The sequence below is a fragment of the Salvia hispanica genome, chromosome 6, assembly GCF_023119035.1.
Source record: "Salvia hispanica cultivar TCC Black 2014 chromosome 6, UniMelb_Shisp_WGS_1.0, whole genome shotgun sequence".
Lineage (NCBI taxonomy): Eukaryota > Viridiplantae > Streptophyta > Magnoliopsida > Lamiales > Lamiaceae > Salvia > Salvia hispanica.
This window is the reverse complement of record NC_062970.1, coordinates 40,955,906-40,981,038: the sequence shown is the minus strand read 5'-3', so window position 1 is coordinate 40,981,038 and position 25,133 is coordinate 40,955,906. Positions and strand designations below refer to the sequence as shown.

General features: G+C 36.7%; 6 protein-coding genes across 6 annotated transcripts; 2 read left to right on the top strand and 4 right to left on the bottom strand.

Annotated features, from left to right (window-relative positions):
* Positions 1–2,474: 2,474 nt before the first annotated feature.
* On the bottom strand, positions 2,475–4,015 carry LOC125196856 (FHA domain-containing protein At4g14490-like). Its single transcript, XM_048095515.1, has one exon. It carries the CDS (start codon positions 3,861–3,863, stop codon positions 2,715–2,717), a length of 1,149 nt encoding a protein of 382 aa, XP_047951472.1. The 5' UTR covers positions 3,864–4,015; the 3' UTR covers positions 2,475–2,714.
* Positions 4,016–6,624: 2,609 nt separating this feature from the next.
* LOC125193251 lies at positions 6,625–8,819 on the top strand. The gene is made up of 5 exons (XM_048091018.1): positions 6,625–6,783; positions 7,799–7,913; positions 8,034–8,123; positions 8,220–8,318; positions 8,456–8,819. The coding sequence occupies exons 1-5, from the start codon at positions 6,716–6,718 to the stop codon at positions 8,555–8,557; spliced, it is 474 nt and encodes a 157-aa protein (XP_047946975.1). The 5' UTR covers positions 6,625–6,715; the 3' UTR covers positions 8,558–8,819.
* Positions 8,820–9,060: 241 nt separating this feature from the next.
* LOC125193019 (1-aminocyclopropane-1-carboxylate oxidase homolog) lies at positions 9,061–10,891 on the top strand. The gene is made up of 3 exons (XM_048090717.1): positions 9,061–9,952; positions 10,162–10,483; positions 10,576–10,891. The coding sequence occupies exons 1-3, from the start codon at positions 9,468–9,470 to the stop codon at positions 10,837–10,839; spliced, it is 1,071 nt and encodes a 356-aa protein (XP_047946674.1). The 5' UTR covers positions 9,061–9,467; the 3' UTR covers positions 10,840–10,891.
* On the bottom strand, positions 9,996–13,427 carry LOC125193017 (1-aminocyclopropane-1-carboxylate oxidase homolog 1-like). The gene is made up of 4 exons (XM_048090716.1): positions 12,577–13,427; positions 11,684–12,005; positions 11,333–11,585; positions 9,996–10,738 (listed from the first exon to the last, which is right to left on the bottom strand). The coding sequence occupies exons 1-4, from the start codon at positions 13,098–13,100 to the stop codon at positions 10,698–10,700; spliced, it is 1,140 nt and encodes a 379-aa protein (XP_047946673.1). The 5' UTR covers positions 13,101–13,427; the 3' UTR covers positions 9,996–10,697.
* A 121-nt stretch (positions 13,428–13,548) lies between these two features.
* Positions 13,549–16,226, bottom strand: LOC125193020 (transcription factor bHLH104-like). The gene is made up of 5 exons (XM_048090718.1): positions 15,953–16,226; positions 14,883–14,969; positions 14,350–14,427; positions 14,081–14,243; positions 13,549–13,989 (listed from the first exon to the last, which is right to left on the bottom strand). Exons 1-5 carry the CDS (start codon positions 16,087–16,089, stop codon positions 13,741–13,743), a joined length of 714 nt encoding a protein of 237 aa, XP_047946675.1. The 5' UTR covers positions 16,090–16,226; the 3' UTR covers positions 13,549–13,740.
* Positions 16,227–17,506: 1,280 nt separating this feature from the next.
* Positions 17,507–20,062, bottom strand: LOC125193253 (electron transfer flavoprotein subunit beta, mitochondrial-like). Its single transcript, XM_048091021.1, has 5 exons — positions 19,940–20,062; positions 19,561–19,845; positions 18,328–18,408; positions 17,880–17,974; positions 17,507–17,803 (listed from the first exon to the last, which is right to left on the bottom strand). The coding sequence occupies exons 1-5, from the start codon at positions 20,006–20,008 to the stop codon at positions 17,578–17,580; spliced, it is 756 nt and encodes a 251-aa protein (XP_047946978.1). The 5' UTR covers positions 20,009–20,062; the 3' UTR covers positions 17,507–17,577.
* Positions 20,063–25,133: the final 5,071 nt, after the last annotated feature.

The following is a 25,133-nucleotide window of genomic DNA, read 5'->3' as shown; positions in this document are numbered from 1 at the left end:
CTAGTTTCAAATACTCAAATTTTCTCTAGAGTAATATCCCTATTACTCTTAATTTTATACTTACAGTCTTTGAAAATAAGAGTGTTCGATTCTGCACATTTGGTAAAAATGAATATGTCTTTGTCAAAAAGAATTAGTTTATGAATTTTCTCTAGTTTTAAACTCAAACAATGAACTAAATGGACAGTGAAGTCAGTTTAGGTGACGTCCCGTATGACGTAGTGTAGACAGTGACAGATCTTTACCTTAAACTTTACGATTATAGCTAGGATTTGAGGTACTAAAGAAAATTAATTTCCTTAATTAATCAATTAATGATTTTAGAAGGACAATCGAAGGGAATTTTTGTGGGTCCATGATCAAATTAGCTTGATTTGATTCGCGTGACGTCACCGTTTCTAATCCAGTGACAACATGTTCTAATGTAAACGGAATTAAAGAGGCATTGTTAAATAATTCGAATTAAAGAAATATTGTTGATTTCTGATTATATAAATGGTGGATAGTCATCTGCATAAAGGGATGAAATAAAGAAAAGTGCTCTAGAACTAACCAGCTGCCAGTTGATGTGTATGATTAATTAACAAATATTAACGTTAAAACTTTTCAGATTTTATTAGGTGTAATTAGCATTTATCAGTAGTCAAATTTATTATTAAATAATTGGCGATGGATTATTGGATTGATTCACCAGCCGGTTGCTATTTATCAATCTGCAAAGTGTAGACTACTACTACTGCTACTACTAATAGACATATTATGTTACTTTTGGATTTCTTATACAGTACTATAAAAGAGAATAATAAAAATAATTTTATTCATTCATTGCTTCTCATAGATTACACACATATCTTAAACTAAGAAAAATAAATCAAATTATAAAACTTATTCAAATAAATTATAATTTCATAACTAAGCAATAATAATAATAATATGTGGATTCCTAGTTCACTCCAGATATATTCATATCAATTCCTCGGAGTTAAGATACAATTTGTCCTCAGGGTGCAACAATGTTCATCAAGACTTCGATCTTGGCCTCTCCAAGTATGGTAGTATATGTTTTGATCTCTTGAGAATACATCCATTTTGATTCTTTGATATGATAAACAATATGTTTGTGGTGTTCAGAATGGCATGGTCTCACGACTCTTTTGGCTTTTGGGGATAGGTGAATAATGAACTTCCAATTTCAACTTCACATATATGATACATTGAATTTATATCTGAAAAGTGAAAATGTAGTACTCCCTCATTCCCCACGAAGATGACCTCTTCCTTGGGCAGCATGGGAATTTATGCGTGTGAAGTGGAGAGATCAAAGTAAGAGGGAGGAAATAGAGTAGAGAGAAGAGTGTTTCCATTTTAGTAATGATCATCTTGATTGGGACAAACCAAAAAAGATACTCAGTCATCTTCAATTCAATGGGACAGAGAGAATACTAACTATTAGCTAGAAACATTCTTTACAGGAACTGAACTATTGTTCATGTCAAGTGTCGACCATATCGGAAGTTGCCACTAATCATAACCATCAAACATAGGATTACTTAATTACAAATTGAAGTGGATGGGCGAATTATATCATCCATCTTACTACTATTAAATCCGTAAATAAGGATGCAGAAATTATGCATGTAAGAATCATGTTCTTAGTATTCAAGAAGATATCTTAATACACTCGCTGACGCACGACTTAAACCCCTACTATGTTAAAACATTATGTGTAGTTTGAGTCTCTAAGAGCACTCCCAATGCTCTTCCTAAAAACTCCCTTATTTCTCCCTAACTCCTGCCACATCAGCGCCACATCAGCACCAAAATTTATCCCCAGTTTTTAGCCAACTTTTAGCCAACTGCTCCAATGGTTTCTCCCTTATTTCTCCCTAACTCAACATTTCATTTTTTCATCATCATTTTTAATATTGTTTAATTTTCCCTACAAATGTGTTTAATAAATAGATTTATAATGAACAATTCATCGTTGTATTAATCATTGGAAAATATAATACAACGAGAAAAAAAAACTACAAATAAAAACCATAAAAAACAAAGATTTAAAAAAACAAAGATTTAAAAAAACCTACAAATAAAAATCATAAAAAACAAAGATTTAAAAAACAAAGATTTAAAAAAAACTACAAATAAAAACCATAAAAACAAAGATTTAAAAAACAAAAATTTAAAAAAAAAAAAAAAATTATCGCCGAATCGCGCCCACAGTGGGCGGCGATGATTCGGCGATAAATCGGCGATAATAAGGGAGTTGGCGATAATAAGGGAGTTTTATCGCCGAATTATCGCCGAATTCACTCCAACGCCCGGCGATAATCCGGCGATTTTTCGCCGGATTTAACGCCGACCCATTGGGAGTGCTCTAACATTATAGTAATGTAAAACACAACCAACTATCTTGCAAACAAAATGCTTTCAGATTAACCACAGTTATATTTGTAGATATGTAATGGACAGGATTCATCTACAAGTCACAAGAACCTTTTTCTAAACCATGATGTTAATTTGAGCTAGTTAGTACTATCATTTACAGAAATATTGATTTTATTTCTTTTCAATAATTAAAATAGTCCAATATAATCTATCTAGCAGATCTATTCTTCCATAGATGAACATATTACATTACTAGAATAACTAATCCAACTTAACCTGGACTTGAACACATAAATTACCACAAAAGCTTCACCTGCTCAAAGCATTCAACCTTGCGCTTTCTTCTGTTGCAACATGAACTCGTGACATCTCTCTGCTTTTCGCCTCATCTCTGCCAGCATCTCCTCTGTTTCAGCAATGATCTGTTGAGGCTCGTATACCGCCACAAAATCAAGCCATTCCCCCAACGTCATCTTACTCAAATCTGCCACCATCTCCCCTTTACTAGTAGTAGCTCCAGCAGCAACACATTCTTCCACTCCAGAGCTTCTCACTTCATCAGCTGCAATATCTGATCTGTTTTCCTTTTCTTTGCTCTCCGGTTTTGCTTCCTCATTCTCTGTTTCTTCACAAATAGTCTCCACAATCAGCTTCTTCCTCCCCCTTCCTCCACCTCTCGTTGCCTTTTTACCCTCGATCAGGCTCGAATCGACTACAGTTTCTTCAACATTGTCTTCCCTCCTCTTCCTCCTAGTGCTTACGCCTCTCGATCCTTTGATTTCACTTGGCTCCAAACCATTATCCTCTTCAACATTCAAATCCACGGCCAACTTCAAATTTCTCGCTGAATTTCTAGTCATCCTAGTGCTTACGACTTTATCCTCTTCCACATTCAAATCCTGAGCCAAATTCTTACTTCTCGCTGTATTTCTGGTTGTTCTAGTGTTCGCATTCCTCCCCTGATTCACCTCAACTTCGATTTTCTCCTCATCGACATTATTCTGTAACCCTAGCTCGGCAAACTCGTCAATTACCCCCAAATCGACGACCTGCTCCCTACCGCGCCGACGCGTGTTCCTCCTCGCCACGGAAACGACTTCATTACCCTCCCCGCTAAGGATCTCCACCCTAATCGACGTTTCCTCGCCGATTTTGATGACGTCGCCATGGGACAGAACCGCCGCTTCGAATGGCTCGAGCTGCGCGTCGTTGAGAAAGCTGCCATTCGAGGAATCGAGGTCGGAGACGGTCCAGCGCCGATCCGGCGCATCTTCGGCTTGGATGAGCAGGTGTTTGGTGGATATTCCTGAGTCCTTGATAGCTAGCGTGTTGCCGCGGACAAGGCGGCCGATCTTGACCGCGGTTCCCGGCCTGAACTCACTTGTGTTACCGGATAACGGTCCCTTGTCCACGATTAGCTTCAGTGTGGGGCCTTGGGCGCCTCCTCTGGCTGCAGCGGATCTTCTCGGAGGCATTTTCTGGATTTGGTTTGAATTTTCGGGTAGGGACGTAAGGTTAGTGATTTGGGGGAGTATAGAGAAAAGGGGCCTTTTTCGTAATTTTATATTTTTTTTTTGAAAGTTCGAATTTGATTTGAGCGCGAGAAACACTTCTATTAAACGATGCGTTTTAGTCCTAGTTTAAAATTACGAAATTACGATTCATTAAAATTGTACTGATAACATATTTATGCAGTCTAATTATGAAATTATTGATATAAATTAATAAAATCGTAATTGATAAACTAACCAAAACTATATAGTACTAGTCCCTAGTATATATCATTAGTATAAACTCTTAACCTTGGCAGCAAACTTTAACTAAAATTTGAAGGTTAGTAGTAATAATATTAGGTCTGATAAACAACTGCATGTAATAAATTTATCAAGAGTAAGCTACTGAATGACCTATGGAATCAAATAAAGGTCTTAGTGGTAAACAAAAGGTTTAGTGGTAAAATTATTGTGTTCCCCAATTAATGACAAAGTCAAAAGTACCAAAGGGAAATAGGCTAGCTGAGTTCCAATCGATTTACAACTTGAAGCTGTATTCTTCGCAAAACTATCATAATATTATAAAATCACAATGACACATACAACAATCTATCTTATAGTAATAATTGCCTATAGTTTCCACCATCAATGAAAAATATGTTGTTAGACCATAATCCATAAAAACATTACAATCATCTAAAATGAATTATGATACTAGACTTATTCAATATAGCATCCCCATATCCGTGCTCTTAAATAAGAGCACGGAGGTGGACCCGGACCCACTTTTACTTTCTGTGTTTAAGTAAGAGCACAACACCCACATCCATGCTCTTCCGCAAGGACAAGCTCAAGGGTCTCACTATTCTATTATTCAATTTAAATACTTCAATTACTAAAAACATTTCTACAATATAAAAACATAATTAAATCCTAAAAAATAAAAATTACATAATTAAAATGTGAATTTTGGGGAAAAAATTAAAAAAATAAATTAAAAGTGTGTAGAAAACGGATATAATTTATTGAGAAGTGGAAAAATATATTTTTTAAATTAAATTCGAATTAAAAAAAAATGAAATTCTCGTTGGCCAATCGCGTGCCGCCACGTAAGGCTGCTCAACGGCACGGACAGACGAGCTGCAGCGGCGGACAAACGTATCCTTACCAGCGGCAAGGACGGACGAGCATACCGCTGCGGATGCTCTTAGAAATAGAAATCAAGTCTACTGGCAATAAATGATCCTCAAACAAAATCATAATTCAGTTTAGATTTGCAAATTAAAAGGAATGATCAAGATCATCTGGATCATTTAATTACTGCATAATGTCTAAATAAAAAAACATAACGTCAATATATACAGAAGAAACACGATATGGATATTTGAGAAACTATTTTAACTAATCAGATGATTCAGATCGACAAACTATTGCAATATAGTAGTACTCCATAATGTATGGTATAAACCTACTCCATTATTTATAATATCAGTATATCACAGAGATTAGAGTATTTGTCGAATAATGTCCATATATATTTTTCAGTGTTCTAAGTAATATTTTTGTTAACTAAGAAATCGAGACGAGTAAACCTTTGCCTAATTTTCAAAGTTTAATAAATATTTATACACTCCTTCATGGGCGTGAAACGAACTCGCGCCTACAGAAGGCCACATGTTCACTTAGATACATCACAAGACCATTCTTATTGGCTGCGCAAACGTGGCCCATTGTCATTAACTCCATGTCATAGACAACAACTGTGCTAAATCTGAGCTTTTGGTACTCGCGCGTGTGGGCAATATATAAACCATATACTTTTGTTTTTTGGGCAATATTTAAGTGAGACCGCTGTTTTTTCGTCTAAATTTGTGGAGTTATTATATTTTCGACTAAATAGTGTTCAACGGATTGCAAAAAACATTTGTTTTATACCACTGCTCAGTCAATATTATTTGGGATATTGACATGTAATATCACGAAACTTTCAAAAAGTTAGATTTTTTTCACGAACTTTAAAATTGGCAAATAATATCTTTGAAGATAGTTTTTCTTGAAGCACACTCTACAAAATTGTTCTTCAATCTATTAAAATAACATGAATTTTTTCATTCGTGGGAAAAAAACAAAATGAGGGTAAAGTTCGTGATATTATTTGCCAATTTTAAAGTTCGTGGGAAAACAACTTTTTGAAAGTTTCGTGATATTACATGTCAATATCCCATATTATTTTTACTAAAGGATTGGGATAGTATTAGTACTATTTACATTATTAATTTTAGTCAAAATTTTTAATAATTATTCCGTATATCTATAATTTCATTTCAACAATTGAATCGTGACATATGTGTTGGATAATAGTAGTAGTGGAGTAATTTATTAGGAGTAATCTGCTTTGTAAATAAGTTAAATAGTATGAAAAATGTAATTTTAAGTTTTGAACAATTATTATTATAGTAAAAAATGACTGAGAATATTGATACTACAAATTAGAAAAGGTGAGGATAAAATTGATAAGTTTGGGAAATTTGAAATAAAATTGATACCTTGAATAAAATTAGATTGAGAAGTAGTAACTGATAACTTATAAATATTGGCTTAAATTTAATAAAATCATTAAACAATATAGGCATTCGAATTCTCATAATTACGAATTTTGTGGAAAATTTAGATAGAGAAAAAAGAAAAGCAATATTCACAAAATTTCCAATTCAAACAACACGCATTCAAGTCGCCTCTTTTGAATCTTTGCCATTTTAAAGTGCACCAAATCTAGAGAGACTTCAATTCATCATCTAGAGAGAGAGAATAGAGAGAGCTCAAACAGGGAGACAATGGCGTTCATTTCTTTCCTCGGTAGACTCCTGTTCGTCTCTGTCTTCGTTCTCTCCGCCTACCAAGAGTAAGACTTCTGCCTCTTACATAGATCTGCGTTCCTTTCACCGCTCGCGATTTTGTTTGTTTGGTGCTTTTCAATCGTTTTATATTGAGCTTGTTCAAGTATGAAATAGTTTCGAGCTCGGTTTAGCTTGGTTTCACCTTCACTTGTGACTTTGGAGTTGATCTACGCGATTGGATCTGATGAATATCTCAATAGATTGTGTACTGAGGACTTTACATTTGATTTTCGTGATCTTACAATTTTGAGCTATTTGGTGATGAATCGATGTTTTCGAGTTGGATGAATTCTATGCCTCCATTCGAAGATTGTTAGTATCGATTTCATTGGTGTTGATTAAGAAAGTTCAAACTGAAGCGAGATAACAATGTAAAGTAAAATTCTAAGTTAATCTTGGTATAATTGTCACCGTTTGATTAGATCAGGACTAGTTATTGTTGTTTTCGGAACTGCATTCTTCAGCATTGCTACCCTGCTCTTGCAGTTGCAGGTCAATGATCTCTCATTTTTGTGAGGATCAATAGATCGAAGCTACTACCAGAATTTTGCTGCTATATGATTATGTATAGCTAATTTAGGTGTTTCCAGAATTTGATCCAATGCGTCCAATTGCCACATTGTTTACGTAGAACCTGAGATTTTGTTACCTTTGTTTATCTGGATCTTGTTAAGAATTGTTTTATGTTTTGCATGTTTGTGGTGGTAATGGAAAATGGTTAGTGTGCTGCTGAAATTGTTGGTTGAACCAGATTTCTTTTGTATGTTGGAGATGCTTTTATACTGATGATTCTTTCATTTTTATTCCTTATAAACATTCTAAATGCTATACGATAGTTACTTACGAAGCCATGTGTCTGTTAATTACTCAATGTTTTACTTATCTGTTGATTTTGAATGAAGCTTCAAATAGTCTGAAATGGTAATTTGTACAAGAATTACTATTCATTTGTTTCATGTATCAAGCCATACATGAATGTATGAAGCGCCTTCTTATGCAACCCATTGTAAACTTTTGTAGGTTCAATGAATTCGGTAATGATGGTGGACCAGCAGCAAGGCAATTAAGGCCAAAGTTCAATGTTTTCTCTAAACATGTTGCTACACACACTGGATTTCAAATTCCCCATATTGAGGTAAGGAGAGTCTTCATTTATTCGCAATTCATAGATGAAACACGACTATGCACACACTCACAAAGACACATATATATGCGCTGGCATGAATTTATAGATTGAGGGAATTGTTTATTTCAGATGAAACATTTGATATTGGGAGCTATCATCATGAAGTCTCTTGGTAGCCTTTTGTTCGTCTTCAGCAGCTCTTTTGGAGCTGTGATTCTGGTACCCACTACCAATCCTTCTTCTATATATATATATATATATATATATATAATATGAACTCAATCATTGTTGCTTAAAGTTCTTTTGTATTCTCAGCTACTCCATCAAGCTATTTCAACCCCTATCTTGTATGACTTCTACAACTACGAAGCTGACAAAAAGGAATTTGTTCAGCTCTTCGTCAAGTTCACTCAGGTTTGCATTCAATCTATGAACCATGTGCACCACCAAACAAATGAGTGTTAGCGAATTCATTATGTGACTAGTTACTACTCATCATGCTGCATTCATTATTCATTACTGACATTAACTCACTCCAACTTTCTGACCAGAACTTGGCGCTGCTCGGGGCTTTGCTCTTCTTTGTTGGCATGACGAACTCAATGCCACGGAGATCATCGAAGAAGAAGGCTCCTAAGGCAAAAACTAACTAGAGGTCAGACAAAAGTGATTGGTTTTAGTTGCTTCATTAATTTGCTTTAATGATCTGGCTAGGGAGTACTGGAACCAGTTTTTGTAAGGGTTGTATTGTATCATCATCAGCAGCACTAGAATGTCTGTGATTTCGTTTTGTCTTTCTTTTTTTGGACGATGTTGTCTCGGCTATGCCATGATCTCTTTAGAAATTCATGAATTTATATGTATGTTACAGTTTTTCCAGGAATTAATCACAGATGAGGCTTTTAAGTTTGATTATTCACTCTTGCTTGATTTAATTGTGTTTTCATTCCAATTATATGTTTTATTTTAAATTTGTAACTATTGATTTTTAGGGGCATTGGCTGGGGTTTATATTTATCTTTTTAACGTTATTACTTAATAATTGGTTGTTACAAATTTTATTTAATACTAAGTGATTACTAATATAGTTTTTTTTTTAGTATGGCATATATTTTGATATTATAATTAAATTAGTGTAGAATCTAACAGTGAACCTCGAGTTATCTAGAACTTTGCAGTGGTGGATCCGGGCATTAAATATTATTGCTGTGTTCTTCAAATTTATAATCCATTATATTCCCTACATTCCACTTTATACCTGATCAATCTGGTATCATATCTTTCATTCTGATTTTAATGCTGGTTTACTGTATTAAAGCTTATTATAGTTGATCAATTTCATTATATTCCTAAAAAGGATCAACTACTTCATTATTTTAATGCGTTATGTTTGGGAACATCACCTTACCTAAAGAGGGTGGCATATCAATATAAAATACTTACTCCATTATTGGAAAAAAGGACAAAAGAGTGATGGAGTATAAGATAAGTTGATGAAATACTATCATTGCACAAACTCAATACTTTTGCACTCAACTGAAAGAGATCATCTTAGCTGCCAAGATGTCTGACTACGACAGAATCAGCGAACTACAAGCATTCGATGACACGAAAGCCGGTGTGAAGGGGCTTGTGGAAGCCGGGGTCACAAAGATTCCTCGAATATTCATCCACGAACAATACATCAACGAAGAGAAGACAACTTCTGACGCCAGTGTCCCGGTAGTCGACTTGGCCTGCTTGGAGAAGGACCGCAGAGGAGTCGTCGATCAAGTCAGATCTGCGTGCCGGGAATGGGGGTTTTTCAAGATTCTGAATCACGGGATTCCGGCAGATTTGATGAACAAAGTGATGGAGGTTGTGAAAGAGTTTTTTGAGCTGGATGGTGAGGATAAGAAGCAGTATTACACACGAGATATAAAGAGGAAAGTGGGGTTTAATAGCAATTTTGATCTGTTTAGAGTGCCTTATGCAAACTGGAGGGATACTCTATATCTGGTCATGGCTCCTAATCCACCTCAGCCACATGAATTGCCTCAAGTTTGCAGGTATATATCCCATTTTCTTTGATTTTAGGTTTGCATATATATGTGTGTTCAATTGTTTGGTGTTACATATAGTAGCTTCAGTTCATCATTTCATCTTTCGAGAAATTTACAGATCTATTCGGATTCTTTTTTGTCTGATCGAGATGTATACATCATTTTCATCGAAACACCCTTAACTCCATGATGCATGATGATGTTGGCTATGGCAGAGATACAATGCTGGAATACTCAAAGCAAGCAAAGGACGTCGGAATACTTCTGTTCGAGCTGCTGTCTGAAGCTCTTGGGCTGGACCGGAATCACCTGATGGACATGGATTGTGCAGAGGCACAGTTTGTGGCGTGCAATTATTATCCGGCCTGTCCCGAGCCAGACATGACACTCGGGTTCAGCAGCCACACAGACAGCGGCTTCCTCACTCTTCTACTGCAGGACGATATCGGTGGACTGCAGATTCTCCACAAGCATCGTTGGGTTGATGTCCCGCCTTCCCCGGGAACTCTTCTGGTCAACGTCGGTGATCTCATGGAGGTACGTAAGTAGATAAGCACATGAATAGTGTAAGTGCTTTTCAATGCACTCTGTTGTGGATGCCCTTAACGATTAGTGCTTGTGTGTTGCAGCTAATCAGCAACGGTGCGTTTAAAAGTGTGTACCACAGGGCACTGGCGAGGAGCATAGGTCCGCGGGTTTCAGTTGCACTTGTGTTTCGTATGCATGTGGAGGAGAGCAACGGCTCGAAGGTTTATGGTCCGATCAAGGAGCTGCTGTCCGAAGAGAATCCACCTGTTTATAGGGAGGCCAAAGGGGAGGAGATTATTGCTTGTAGATATGCAAAGGGCATGGAGGCTAATACCCCATTGTTGTCCTACTTCAAGCTCAATTAGCCCTTTGATTTCACTCAAATAATCTCTTATACTATTACTATGTTGTAATGGCTGTCTTTTACAACTTTGTACCTAAACTATCAAAGCTTATTAATAAGGAAAATGATCAATACAAAAATGCATCTCAATACAAAATCCTGACCAAATCCTGACCATGAGATTTTTCAATCTAATGGTCAATAATTAAAGAAAAACACAGTGGGTCATTATAAAGCGGTTTTAGGTCGTATTATAAAATTTGGGTTTGAGGTCATGTTAAGATCCTTTTATGTCATCCTTATTATAATGACATAAAAATAAGCTTACGATGACCTAAAAATGACCTATGTATGCTTGATTCTGTATTTTTGTATTAAGAATGGGTTTTACATAGATCAAAACTCTTTATTGATAATTCAAGGTAGTTTTAGTTATTACAAATGTTGATTACAAAGATAGGAGAAATGAAGCTATAGATGAAGGCTGTTTTACATTTCAACTTCAAAAGGCTAACCTTTGAGTTGGAAGTGAAGCAAGGCAGAAGTGCCATCAAGGCCCTTCTTGCAGAAGTAGTCACTATACTCTTCTGATGTGGTGGGGCGGTACTTGGGAGGGTTCGTCTCTGACAACAGCTCCTTAATCGGGGCATGAACGATCGAGCTTGGTCCCGAATCCCTCCCAAAGAAGCTGGCAACTGATATCCTCGGGCCGGCCTTGCTCGACAGCACCCTGTGCTCCACGCTTTTGTACTTATCGTTCGTTACCAGCTGCAAGATTGATATTATAGATGCATTACAGACCAAACATGAAACTCTTTTCAAAAACTAATCAATGTGAGACACTGGAGTCCGTAGCAGTTGCTTACTTGAAGAAGATCTCCAATGTTGACGACTAAGGCTCCCCGGAGAGGAGGAACATCCACCCACTGGTTCTGATGCCACACTTGGAGCCCGCCGAGGTTGTCCTGCAGAAGCACGGTTGCAAAGTTGTTGTCCGAGTGTCTAGTCACACCCAATGTGAGCTCCGGCTCCGGGCACGAGGGGTAGTAATGGGAGACCATGAAAAGTGAGTGTGCACATTCCATATCCAGGAGATGATTTGTGCTGAGTCCAAGACCTTCAGACAGCAACTCAAACAAACTCCTCCCTAATCCCATCACTTGCTTAGAGTATTCCATCATGATTTCCCTAAAACACACAATCATCCACCAATCTTCATCACAAGGCCAAAATTCCACTTTAATCCATTCAATCCAACACTATCTACAACACTGCTATAGTTACAGAAAGAATAATCAAATAATCAAGAATTAACAAAGGAAGCTTCTAGATTTTCATAGAACTGCAAATTTGAGATAGTTGTTGAGGCAGTGGATGATTAGGAAGCAAGAACACAACTGAACTCAACACAAAGACTCCTTAAACACACAATCATCCAATCTTCATCACAAAGTCTAACTTTTTCCACTTTAATCATTTCAATCCAACACCATCTACAACACTACTCCAGCTATAGAAGAATAATCAAATAATCAAGAACTCAGGAAGCTCCTAGATAGTTATGGAACTGCAAACTATTAGGAGCCAGAACACATCTGAACACAACAAAAAAGATTCCCTAAACACACAATCATCCAATCTTTCATCACAAGTTCTAAATTCTTCCAATCTAATCAATTCAATCCAACACTACTCTAACCATAGAAGAATAATCACATAAACAAGAATTGACAAAGGAAGCTTCTAGAATGTTATAGACCTGCAAACTTGAGGCAGCTGTTGAGGCTGTGGAGGATTAGGAGCAACAACACAGTAAAAAGAGTCCCTCCAGTTAGTCGCCGGAGCACTAAACAGATCGAAATTACTATTAAACCGAAACTTGTTAGTTGAGTCTCTAGTGTAATATTGCTTCTTGATATCCGTATCCTGCTCCATGAATCCACGAACTCCGTCCAACATATCATCCAAAACTGCTACCGGAATCCCATGATTCACAACTTGGAAGAAACCCCACGTCTCCGCCGCTTCTCGAATCCCGTCCACGACTTTCCGGCGTAGGCTCGGATCCTTGTCGAAGCTCTCGAGATCTATGACCGGAAAATCCAAGTGAGTTCCGGTCGTGGTCCCGATATCCTTCAAATTCTGCGGTGGATGGAGGAAGATTGCGGGCAGCTTGGTGATCCCGGCGTCGACTAGTCCTTTCACGCCGGCTTTCGTGTCGTCGAAGGCCTGCAACTCGCTCTTCCGATCGGATTGTGCATCCATGCTGCTTGAAACTACCATTTTTTCCGGCGAAAGTTGGATTTTTAGTAGAAAGCAGCTGCACACTTATTATTTTAATGTAATAATGGTTGACTCCGCTGGCTGCATATGAATCACTACATGGATTTTTCTAAAAATCTTTGTTTATTGGTTTAGAATTTCCACAAAAAAATTTCACTTCTTTTACACACAAATAGGGTCGAAGCAAAATAAAGGATGTGAGCATTGATACGATCTGTAGTGGCGGCGCCGCCTCAATGATTATCAGAGAAAATAATTTTGGTTGTGCACAAAATTTATTACTACGACGACAGTTCATGATTCTTCACAAAAGTTCAATTTGTAAAACATTTCATTATTTTACCGCATAAATCTATTCACAGAGAACAGAAAATTGCTCTAAGGCATCATTTAATAAATGCAGGAAAGAAGCTGAAACTGAAACACAAAAGTAAAATGTACGAACCCGTTTCCGTCAAAAAGAAATCTTTCAACTTATTTAGTACTCAAAATTTGTTCAAAACAGCATTAGAAGCAAGAGATCTAAAACCAATATAAAATCAACTCGCGAGCATTTCTGATTTTGTATTTACAAGCATGTCAGGCAGAAAAATTCTCAACTGCGTGATCAAGCTTATAAGGAGCATCATCGCACACAAAATCAAGCAGCAGGTGGCCTGAGCTCATGATCTTGAGATGTGTCACGAGCAGACGGAGGTAGGTACTGCCACATTGGTACGAGACTGTAGCCAGGGTACATTGGCATCTGTTTTGGGGCAGCAGGGTATACCTGCGGATGTGCATGCATGAAACCGGCAGGAGGAACAGCCATGCTTTTCAGTTGCTGCTCCATCCTCTCTTTATCTGTCTTGAGCACTAACTTCTCTTCACGAAGTTCATTTTTCTCAGCCTGTTTTAGATACGACATAGTTATAGAGCTGAAAAGGGATTTCTACTGACTCAAAAACATGGCAATATGAGGTGGTTAGGCAATGTCTGACCTTCAAAGTTTTTATCTCTTCTAAAAGCTTCTCGTTCATCTCTTTATACTCCTCCGATTCAGTTTTTAGCTGGTTTAGAACTCTGATGGCATCACCTAGTATGGCCAGTTTGTCAGTTTTTGCAGGTCTCCCAGGTTCTAGCGTAGCAGACAACTCTGTAAACCTGCACCAAGCCCAAAACAGTTCTTTATTTGAAACAATCTATCTAGTCCCTCACGTAATGCACTACCACAATCTCCCACTTTCTTTCGGGAAATAGTAGATACTACCTGTCGTTCAATTTTTCTCTCCTCATTCTCTCACGGCATGCTTTGTTTCCTGTTCCACCACACTGTTGACTGCGACCCCTGTAGAATGGGTGCAACAAGGCCAAGAGTTTAGTTGGCTTTGTTCGAAAAAATTGTGATGAAGCATTTATCCAGAACAAGTTAAAATAGATTTGCAATAGGAAAAGAACATAAAAACATAACCAAACTTCCTTTCGCAAGTCCATTTGGAAAAACCTTATGTAGATACTAGATATGAAGGCCAAAGACTAGCCATTTCATACATTGAAGGAACTAACCATTAAACAAATGTTAGCCTGTAATAGACGTGCTTCAGGTTTTTGAACAACAAAGAGCAGTTTTAAGACAGCAAGATTCCATGTAGCAAATTCAAACTCCGTACATGTAGAGTGAGAAATGAATCAAAATTGCCATATCACGATTTTTAGTACTTTCGTGAATCCAGCTGAATCACATTATAGAAGCTATATAAGCTCTTCCAGCAACAGAAATACACAGATTATATTAAAGATTACCTCTTTTTTGGGTTTTCTCGCTCTTCCACAGAATCACTGATATGTGATGTAGTTCCACTAAACGACACATCATTCGTCACGCAAGCACTTCAATAAAATAATGATCATATCAATGACTAATACTGTGACAGATTTACAGCAGGTAATATATTTAGCCACAGAATTGTAATACTAGTAAGCAAAAGAGTAGCCAAGATACGGTGTTATAACTTTAATACATCACTAGTCACTACCACACCTTGTTTATAAGATTAAGAGCAACCAGCAAGTTGGGCTCTTAAAAATTTCATGGCTGAAACCTAAAACCACCTAAGAATAACTTTATAGACTTCAAACTCGAGCTCAATAAGCTTGACTTCAGCACAGGTGGAGCCTTTTGGATTCAAGATTACCTTATCAAAGAAATATTTGAAATGGAGGAATAACCACAAGTCATATCCAGATATTCTTTGATTGTCCAGTCCCAAGTATCTCATCGTCTTGCTTTTTCTATTGTGCGACATCGATGCTCTTCTCACGATATCACAGGGACAGTTTGGAATTTTGCTAAATTATCAGTCCCTGGTTAGGTGAAGTACGCTAAACTTGGGATGTATTGTTACAATATTCAATGGACGACGGACTACGCGGATTATTTCACCATGACTATAATCTGGAATCTTATCAGCTGAGCGACAAATGACCGCCTAATGATCTCCTGGAACACTATAAGCAGCTCAATGTTTACAAATCTAGACATGAGCTCAAATCTCGCTCTAACCAACCTGCTATGTCTATTTTTAACCATAAGAACCGCTTAAAAATCCTCTAGATATGTCTTTTTCAGTTTTGCTGAATATTTCGATCGCTGCATTGGCTTAAATCTCAATTTGCACTGAAAAACTATTAATAACGAAATAAATCTACAAAACGATTTCCTATCTCGAACTTTCAATCCTAAACATAGGCATAAATCTACAAAACCACATCCTTATAGATCATGGACGCAGAAAATCTCCATTCGAAAATGAAAACATTCAAATCAAGCAATAATTACTGTGATAGAAAAAAATAATCCAAAACAAACTCACTTTTGCGGCGGTGGCTGAGGGTTCAAATAAAGGTCCGCGGCCGGGACGGCGTCGTCCAAGAGGAAGCTGTAATCGATTAACTCGGTCCAGCAATTCTCGTCGAGTGAATCCACGTGATGTGCATAGCCATTCATCATCACAATCACGTGTGATTAGGGCAAAGAATTGGGGTGGGCGAGTCAAATTAATAATTGGGGATTTTGATTGCGATTTCGACTTCGATTTCAAACTTTTGAGGGGAAAATGGATTGATGGCAATTAATTTGAGGGTGAAAAGCAGTCACGAGATATGATTCGACGGGTAGTGGGAAGCCGCCCACTCAGGGGGAGACACGTGGACGGCGGCGTCAATTATTGGCTTAGCCGTAACCAACGAAGCTGCTATTTCTGCCGCCGTATTTATTCCTGCAAATACAATGCGGTTAAATAATTGCAGTGCGATTTTCACATGCGATGACATTGGCAGTTTCTTTTATTAGACTAATTGATGAATTCTTGTTGTTTTTCAATTAAATAAAAGTGTGTGCTATTTTATTTTAGTTTTATAAAAAAAGGAAATGATTCAATTTAATTGAGATATCAGAAAATACCATTTGGACGGAAGGAGTACTATTAGTCTTATTGTAACTAAGACATTTTTTTGAAATGTGTAATTTAAGAAAATAGAGATACAGAAAAAGAATATATTATGAATAAAATAAAAGAGTATGTGTTGTTTTTTTGTATAAAAAAAAAGAACTCAACAATAATTCGACATTTGGAAAAGAAGTACGATTCAACTATAATGAAACGGAAGAAGTAATTAAAAAATGATTTAAATTCATTTCTATTAGGTTATACTATTTGATAAACTTTTATATTTGGGCTAATTTTGAAATTTGGGTTTGAATATTATTTAAATAAAATAGACATAGAGCATCTAAGATTTTTAGATTGCATCTTATCACAATTATATTCCCATTCTTGATTTTATTCAATCCTTGGGTAAACTAAAGAGCAACGCCCCCAATCAAATGTACCCATTCAATTTCATAGGAATATGGTGGCCTTTCCCATATAGTAAGAGCTAAGGAAAAAGTTAAAATTTAAAGTAAAAAATAATTATATAATTAAATCATTGCATTCTACACCTCAGAAATTTAGGAAGAATATTCCAAAGAACATTTATAAGAACCACTGCAGCCTAGCATAAGAAAAACACTGACAAATTTGTTAGAAAACCACAAAATTTTTTAATACTGTCCCACAAATAAAAAATCAGTCTTTACAAGTTTAAACCCAGTAAAAATACTAGTAGTACTATAAATAAATAAGTAAATCATTGCAATCTGCACCTCAAAAATTTAGGAATAATATTCTAAAAGTTTGTAGACTTGTTCGAAATTTCCCTCAGCAAAATTTTTTGGTTACAAATGAGTTTAACAGTATCGTATATTCACACAAAAAAAAAAACATCGTCGTTTAGGCCGAAAAACATAAATAGACATTTTATATGTAGGCAGCTGCATTTTTTCTTGTGAAGAAATCAAAACTTCATGATTATAGTCTAGCAACTATAAGAATCATATGACTTCATAGGGCCCAATAAAGAACATATCATAACATTGCAGATAATTTTCGCAGAATCATATAACGCGTGCTTCGTTTTTTAACCTATCAATGAGTTCATCTACAGAAGAAAGAACTACCCCGGCTTGTCTTTTGGGAGGCTCTGTCACTTGAACAACCTCCAAGTCGGATCTGATCTCGACGTTCAGATCCTGCAGAGTGAGCTTCTTTATCACCTTCGACTTTGCCTTCATAATGTTCGGAAGAGTGGCATATCTTGGTTGGTTCAGCCTCAGGTCAGTGCTGCAATAAAGAATGCAGGTCAGAACAGGAATTGCGAGAGAATGAATCATTACAAGTAAGAAGGGAAGATTTTTACGTGATTACAGCAGGTAAATCCAAGCTCAAGGTCTCGAGACCACCATCAACCTCTCTGTCCACGGTTGCTACTTTATTTCCTTCATCGAGTACAACCTAATGGAATTGAACAAAAATTTGAAGATTCACGTAATGTGTCAAAGCTAGCTTATGGCCAATGAAAGAAGATACTCTAGCAAGAAACATATAGTCGGAGAGGAGGTGAGCTTCGAATGCCTCTTGTATTGGATATAACAAAATATATTCGATGAAATCGCATAAAGAAAGAGAAAAATGGGATATAACAAGGCATCATAACAGTAGTTTTTTGAACTAATGACTGGGTGAGTCGGTGATCAAGCAAGTAGTTCTCATCTTCCTCTCGTATTGTAGACATTTCATTAAGCCGAAAACATAGTGATCATACTATATCGACATTTTATAGAAAAAGGAGCAACGCTAGGGCTAACCTTGGAGGCAAAGGTTCCTTGAGGCCATTTAAGAAGCCCTGCAATCATTTGCCCCGTTTGGTTGCAATCATCATCGATGGCCTGCATAAATCAGAACATCAGAAACAATAATCTGATGGAGAATCGTACACCATTAAAAAAACATTAAAACGACAGAGAAATAGATCTACATGATGAAATTCAGGTCAACAAGCAGAAGCAGTCAAATCAAAACAGAAGCATACATTTCTTCCGAGGCATAGATAAAACTCAAACTAAGTGATAACATATGAATATGAAGGCTAAGGGGGATCATTTATATCAGAAATGTCCATTCAATAGTTAGAAAAAAAACTTTCTCCTTGAACTAGCTATGCGATAATGTAAAAGCACACCTTTATAAGCAAACTGTAGCAACACCGTCATTTTCATTTCTGGTGAAAAGGAAAAAGGGAAGCAAGAACATCAGATTACATTCCGCACAAATGGACATACATGTTTTCAGAATGTCTTTAGAGTGGCCAATACAAAGTAACAACCATATGATCCAAATGTGAAACTCCTAATGGCTGTTCGATTTGTTAGACAAAATAATCACGAGACGTAGTCTAGGATTGAGTTGTGAAATTCAATCTCATGAACAATACACAATAGTACATATTTAATCCCGGCATACAATCTTGTAAACCGAACAGCCCCTAAGATATAGGCTATCACTCAATCAACAAAAACAACAACTTCATTTCCCAAGTAAAAATCAAGAACTTTGTGAGAGAACAAAAGCACAAGCAAGACCAAATTGTACACAAGAAGGCGATCTTGCCAGCTTATGCCTTTGGAATGTGAAAACAGAATACAAGTCATTAGCTTCCTAACCCAACTAAACCTCACATTTGCAACACTCTCAGCACCTAGAGAAGAGCTATATGCCAAGAACACTTTACCCAATTCAAACACGGGCGGTTTACTAGTAGTAGTAAACATATTGAGTATTTTTATCTTACTTATTAGCAATGCTCCAATGCAAGGCCATAAAATATCCCAAAGTGTCAATCCATCCTATTTTTATCTATCTATGCTAATCCTCATGACTAAACATCCTCTGTAAAGTATTATAAGAGAAATCCATCAATCCCAAAATTCCAATCACACAGCAGAAAACATAAATAGCACAAATCACAAACATCTTCACCACAAATGTAAAAACCAGAAAGAATTTCCTAAAATCCAACTTTATTTTAAAAAAATACTTACCTGTTTTCCGAGAAGGAGAAGGCCGGGCTTTTCAGCATCGACGAGCGCCTTGAAGATCTTAGCAACAGAAAGGGGGTAAAGCGTTCCCGGGCATTCCACGTGGATGGCCCGGTCGGCGCCCATCGCAAGCCCGGTGCGGAGAGTGTCAGCGCACTGGGCCGGGCCGACGCTCACGGCCACGACTTCCGAGGCCCGGCCCGACTCCTTGATCCGGAGCGCCTCCTCTAAAGCTATCTCGCAGAATGGATTCATCGACATCTTCACGTTCGTGGTCTCCACACCGCTCTGCAACAAATCATAAATTTAGGAAGATTAATTGAAATTGAGCTTATTTTCTTTCGTTTTTTAATCCTATTTTGGGGGCTTTGAAGCTTCATACCTTGTCGGGTTTGACCCGAATTTTGACGGCGTAGTCCACCACCCGTTTGACGGCCACTAGGATCTTCATGATCGCCGGAACAGAAATTTTGGTCGGAAACTGTTTTACTTCTTTCTTTCCCGACTGAAAATCAATAAATCAATTTTATTTAATTTCGATTTTTTTAACATATATTGTCTTGGGCTCAATTTTTATTCTGGCCCAAATCTTTAACAAAGCCCAAACCCAATCTCCGAGACCAGATGCTCCATCCGATTATTACTTGGGAATGAAATGTAGACACTTGTTAAATACGGTTTTCGTGTCGATCTAGCATTTTTTGTACGTATATTGTTATAAACTTTTGTATAGATATTGTTGTAACGATTTGTAGATTGTGAGCTGATCACGTCATATTTATTATAAGGAAGTCTCGATTATATAGGGAATAAATACCTAATTAGTCTGATTAGAAATCTCAAAATTTCAAAGTTCAATTATAAATTTAAAATATTAAAGTAAGGGTTGTGTATGTGAATACGACAGAGATGAATATTTTAGTATGAAAAGTAACTTTAGTTAGATTGAACCATAGATGAATGATAATTGTCTAAATAAGTGTTCTACAGTCTTCTTTGGTTATGGATCCCCACGGCCCCCACCTAACATTGTTTCTTACTTTGTGTTGAGAAAAAATGATTGTTTTCTATTAAATCAAAGGAGTAATCTATATATATATAAAAGGAAATTTTGGAAGTTTTTGTATAACTATTTTATGAGAAGGATGTTAACGCAATAAACAAAAGTTATTAAATTGGTTAATTGATTACAATTATGATCATATAAATAATTGGACGGTTAATTATATGGTGATGGGAATATATGATGAGAATTAATAAATTAATTCCCGTGCAACAGCATTAGATAATTTCCTTCATCTTCCTTGAGTTTTGGAGTAAATAAAAAGAGTTTAATGTGTGATTGAAATAATTTAATATTATGATCCATTACTAATGTTATATCTCAAATTCATTCATGCATATGAAGTCTCGTACATTAAATTACATCTAACTAATTGTGCAAAGAAATAAAAAAGAAATAAAATAAAAAGAGAGAACTCTTATAAGAATAATGGCTTGAGTAGTGGAGGATGATAATGGAGAGACATTTATTTGGCTTTTCATTTCTTGTAACCTTCATTGCTTTAACTTTGTGGTTTAAGGCGACTTAATTACATAACCTTTTGCATTCTTATTTTGTACATATAAAAAGCATTGATTTGTTGATGGATTACACATCAACAATAGCATTTTCCTCCTTTCTAAAGTTTTCTATATTTTAGTGTGCATTTTAGGAGCATTATATTGTTTGATTCTTGAAGCTTCATCAAGTTCATTAGTGTCTAATAGTTTGAAGTGTTTCTACATATTATGAGGAAGTTCTTTTATCTATAGGAACAATATGTCAATCCGAGAGCAAATAGCTGGAAGTAATTTGTCTTATGGGCCGGAAAGAGGGTTTTTCTCGACTCAACTTATAATTCGATTTGTTTTACTATTTTCATTGGAATTTATATTCTACTTATTGTTGTATAATTGTAAATTTGTACTATAGTTAGAATACTACCTACTACGGTTTAGGAATAATTTCTAATTGTGACAGTAATCTAATTTTAAATATTTCAATGAATACTCCTACAAAATTATCAATTTGATAATCTTAGTATACTATTGTAGTACAATAGACAATTTAACTATAATATGTACTATTTTAAATTGTCAATAAATGGACCATTTAAAATACAATAAATTATAGTTTAATTGTCTACTCACTTTTAGATGTTTATGTGAATGTTATTTTTATTATAAACATTTTTTATATTTATATAAATACTTTAATTTTAATTTTATATTTATCATCACAAATAGTAGTGTATGGTATTATTTGTGAATTTATTCAATTTTTAAATTGTTTTGTACAATGCTAAATTTTTGAACTGGGACGGAGGGAGAATTTTATTGATATTTGGGAGATATTCACATGTTTGTCATTTTGAATTAAAAAAGTTTAATTTAAACTAATTTTAGTTATTGAATTTATGCATCTTAATCGGCATTTTATGATATAGGTGTGGAAATTATTGAGCATTATTGTAGCCGACAGTTTCATATGTCAATTATAATTATTATAAAATCATGTTATGATGTTTGTTGCAACTCTAATGTAGAAGATGAAAAGCTTTTTAAGTTTTAAACATAGGGAAGTTTCGAGGTTTTAATTTAGTAAGTGAAAGGTTTTGTAACGTCCATTTCTCTCCATGCATCACACGTCAAAGTTTTAATTCTATCATGGCAAATGAAAGGTTTTGTAACACCCCATTTATCTCCTTGCATATATATAATAGTACCACTCACTCTCTTCCTCTCACATCCATAATTCCCTCTCTTTTTTTCTCTCTAAAACTCATTATTATAATGGTGGTGCTATCTCACGATCGGCAATCTCACCCACATGAAGCCATGCAAGGCGGGCAGCAGCCATCCCCGTCGTGGACCTATCTTAATCTGGCGCCAAAACCCTCATTGTAGACGCTGCAAAGAGCTTGGTTTCATCAAAGTGGTCTACCATAGAATCTCCATGGCTTTCCTCAAATTTGGAAGTGGGTTTTTCTTCATTTTCAAACCCCTAACCTTCCCCGACAAATTGAGAAAAAAAATGAAAATAAAAGTCATTGAAGGCATGAGGCTTCCATCTTCAAGAGATTGAAGAAGAAAGATCCTCCCCAACATCAAGTCTACATTAGGGAGTTATTACCTTTTCTTCTATGTTTTCCTTTGAAGTTTTTGTATTTTCTTTTTTTGTCTTAGCTTCCATTATGAGTAGCTAAGTTCTTTTTAGGGATATTGGTGAAGTTTGTAGGGAATTCATGGGCTAAATCTTGATTTATGCTTATCTATGTCTTATGTGGTGGTTTTGTTGGTTGTTGTGCTTTTTCATTACCCAATTGATTAGCTACCGTTTGATATGTCTTATTCTAATTATTGTGTTGAAAGATGCTTAATTAGATAGTTAAATGACAACAACTCGTTGTGTGCTCGAGAAGACATAGCTAGAGAGGGCTTGGTCCGTAGGTTGAGGAGTTGGCAAAGGGTAGGGAGGAGACTCGACATTAGAGCCGATCAACGCGTTAGTGCACCGAGAGGGGTCTAACCAATTCCTGACCTTCCTAGCCACACATAGGACTATTTAGATGAGCATGACCCCTAGGTGAACACCCGTGATCCATACCAACGGATCAATATCCCTATCTTTCCAACTTGAGTGAAAACTATCCTTTTCTTGTCTTAATTTCCTTTTGCTTTTACTTCTTTTACTTGTTCTTGATCTTAGTTAAGAAAAAACCCAAAAACCCCTTCTATTAGTCTAGATAGTGTTCAAAGTTGCCGTCAGTACTCGCCGGCATTTAGTCTTCGAGATGGGTAATTTCAACTTGCCACGTGCTCATACCCTTACACTTGTGGGTGACATATTTATTGCAAATTTAGCATGAGTCAGTTTTGGCGCCGTTGCGGGGACTAATTTGCTTTTGTGTTTGATATTGTGATAAAGATAGAGAATACTAGTTTAGACATTTACTTGCTTTATTTAGTTTAGTTTTCTAGTTTAGCTCTAATTTCCCTTGTTTCGCTCTTGTGTTGTGTAGGTTTTTATGTTTCACGCGCTAAAGGGCATCTACCCCTTGAACCGATTAATTTAGAGATAGAAGCCGCCAATAGAAGAAGAGGAGGACGAGGAGGAGACACGAGCTCAACATCTAGTTGAGCCAATGGAAAATCCAAATGGGAACAACGATACCACCTCCACCTCCACCCCCCCTTAATCAAGCCCAAATCATCCTCCACTACAACAACAAATGGGGGAGATGAAAAGGGGAAAGAGAGGAGGAAAGGAGAAGAGAAGCACGGTTAGAAATGCATTTGGGAACGTTAATATCCCAATGCCACCCATTGATCCAAGAGTGAATGCCAACAATTTTGAGTTGAAGACGACATTGATCCAATTGTGGAGCAACGTGTTTCCCGGGAAGACCCACGGAGGATCCTAATATGCATTTAGCCAAATTCTTGGAGATTCCCAACACAACCAAGCTTAATGGGGTTCAATGGAGAAGACCGATGGGATTATGGAACACTCTACCAAGAGGATTGATAAAGTTGAGACGGCGGTAGTGGAGGTCACCACAAGATTGGGGGCTTTAGAGCATCAAGTGAGTCAAATTGCTCAAGCCGTTGGGAAAACTTCACCAACCGGGGCAATTCCCAAGTGCTACAATTCCAAATCCGAAAGATTGCAAGGCAATCTACTTGAGGAGTGGGACAAGTTATGAGAATTCCTCCCAAGCCCATGGAAGTCAAAATACCATTTCCTCAAGTGGTACACAAGAAGAAATTAGATGAAAAGTTTGCAAAGTTCCTTGAGATCTTCAAAAAGGTGCACCTCAATATACCTCTCATTGAGGCACTCCAACAAATGCCCGGCTATCTCAAATTCTTGAAGGAGATTATGTCAAAGAAGAAGAAGTTAGTTGACTATGAAACCGTGAGCTTGACCGAGAATTGTAGTGCAATCATCCAACAAAAGATGCCGGCAAAGATGAAAGATCCGGGAAGCTTTAACATATCTTGTGTGATCGGGAATGATAGGCAAACTAAGGCCTTGTGTGATTTGGGGGCAAGCATAAATCTTATGCCTTTAAGCTTCTTCCGGAAGTTGAAGTTTGGTGTCTTAAAGCCGACCACCATCACCCTTCAAATGGCGGATAAGTCCGTCAAGTTCCCTAATGGGATCCTTGAAAATGTCTTAGTAAGGGTGAATGATTTTATCTTCCCCGTGGACTTTGTTGTCTTGGATATGAAGGAGGATCCTAATGTTCCTCTCATTCTTGGAAGGCCATTCCTTGCAACCGGGAAATCTTTAATTGATGTCACCAAGGGAGAACTCACCCTTAGGCATGGGAACAAGACGGCCATCCTTTCCATGTTGGATAAGATGAAACGCCATGAAATGGAAGAATCCAAAAGAGTGGAAGAAGTGCATTTGAAGGTAGAAGAATGCAAGGTGATGAATGTTGCACATATAAAAGCTAAGGATGATGAGGTTGAAAAGCCCTTGGAGGAAATCTTGGTTCCTAATTGGTTCTTTGAGCTTGAGAATG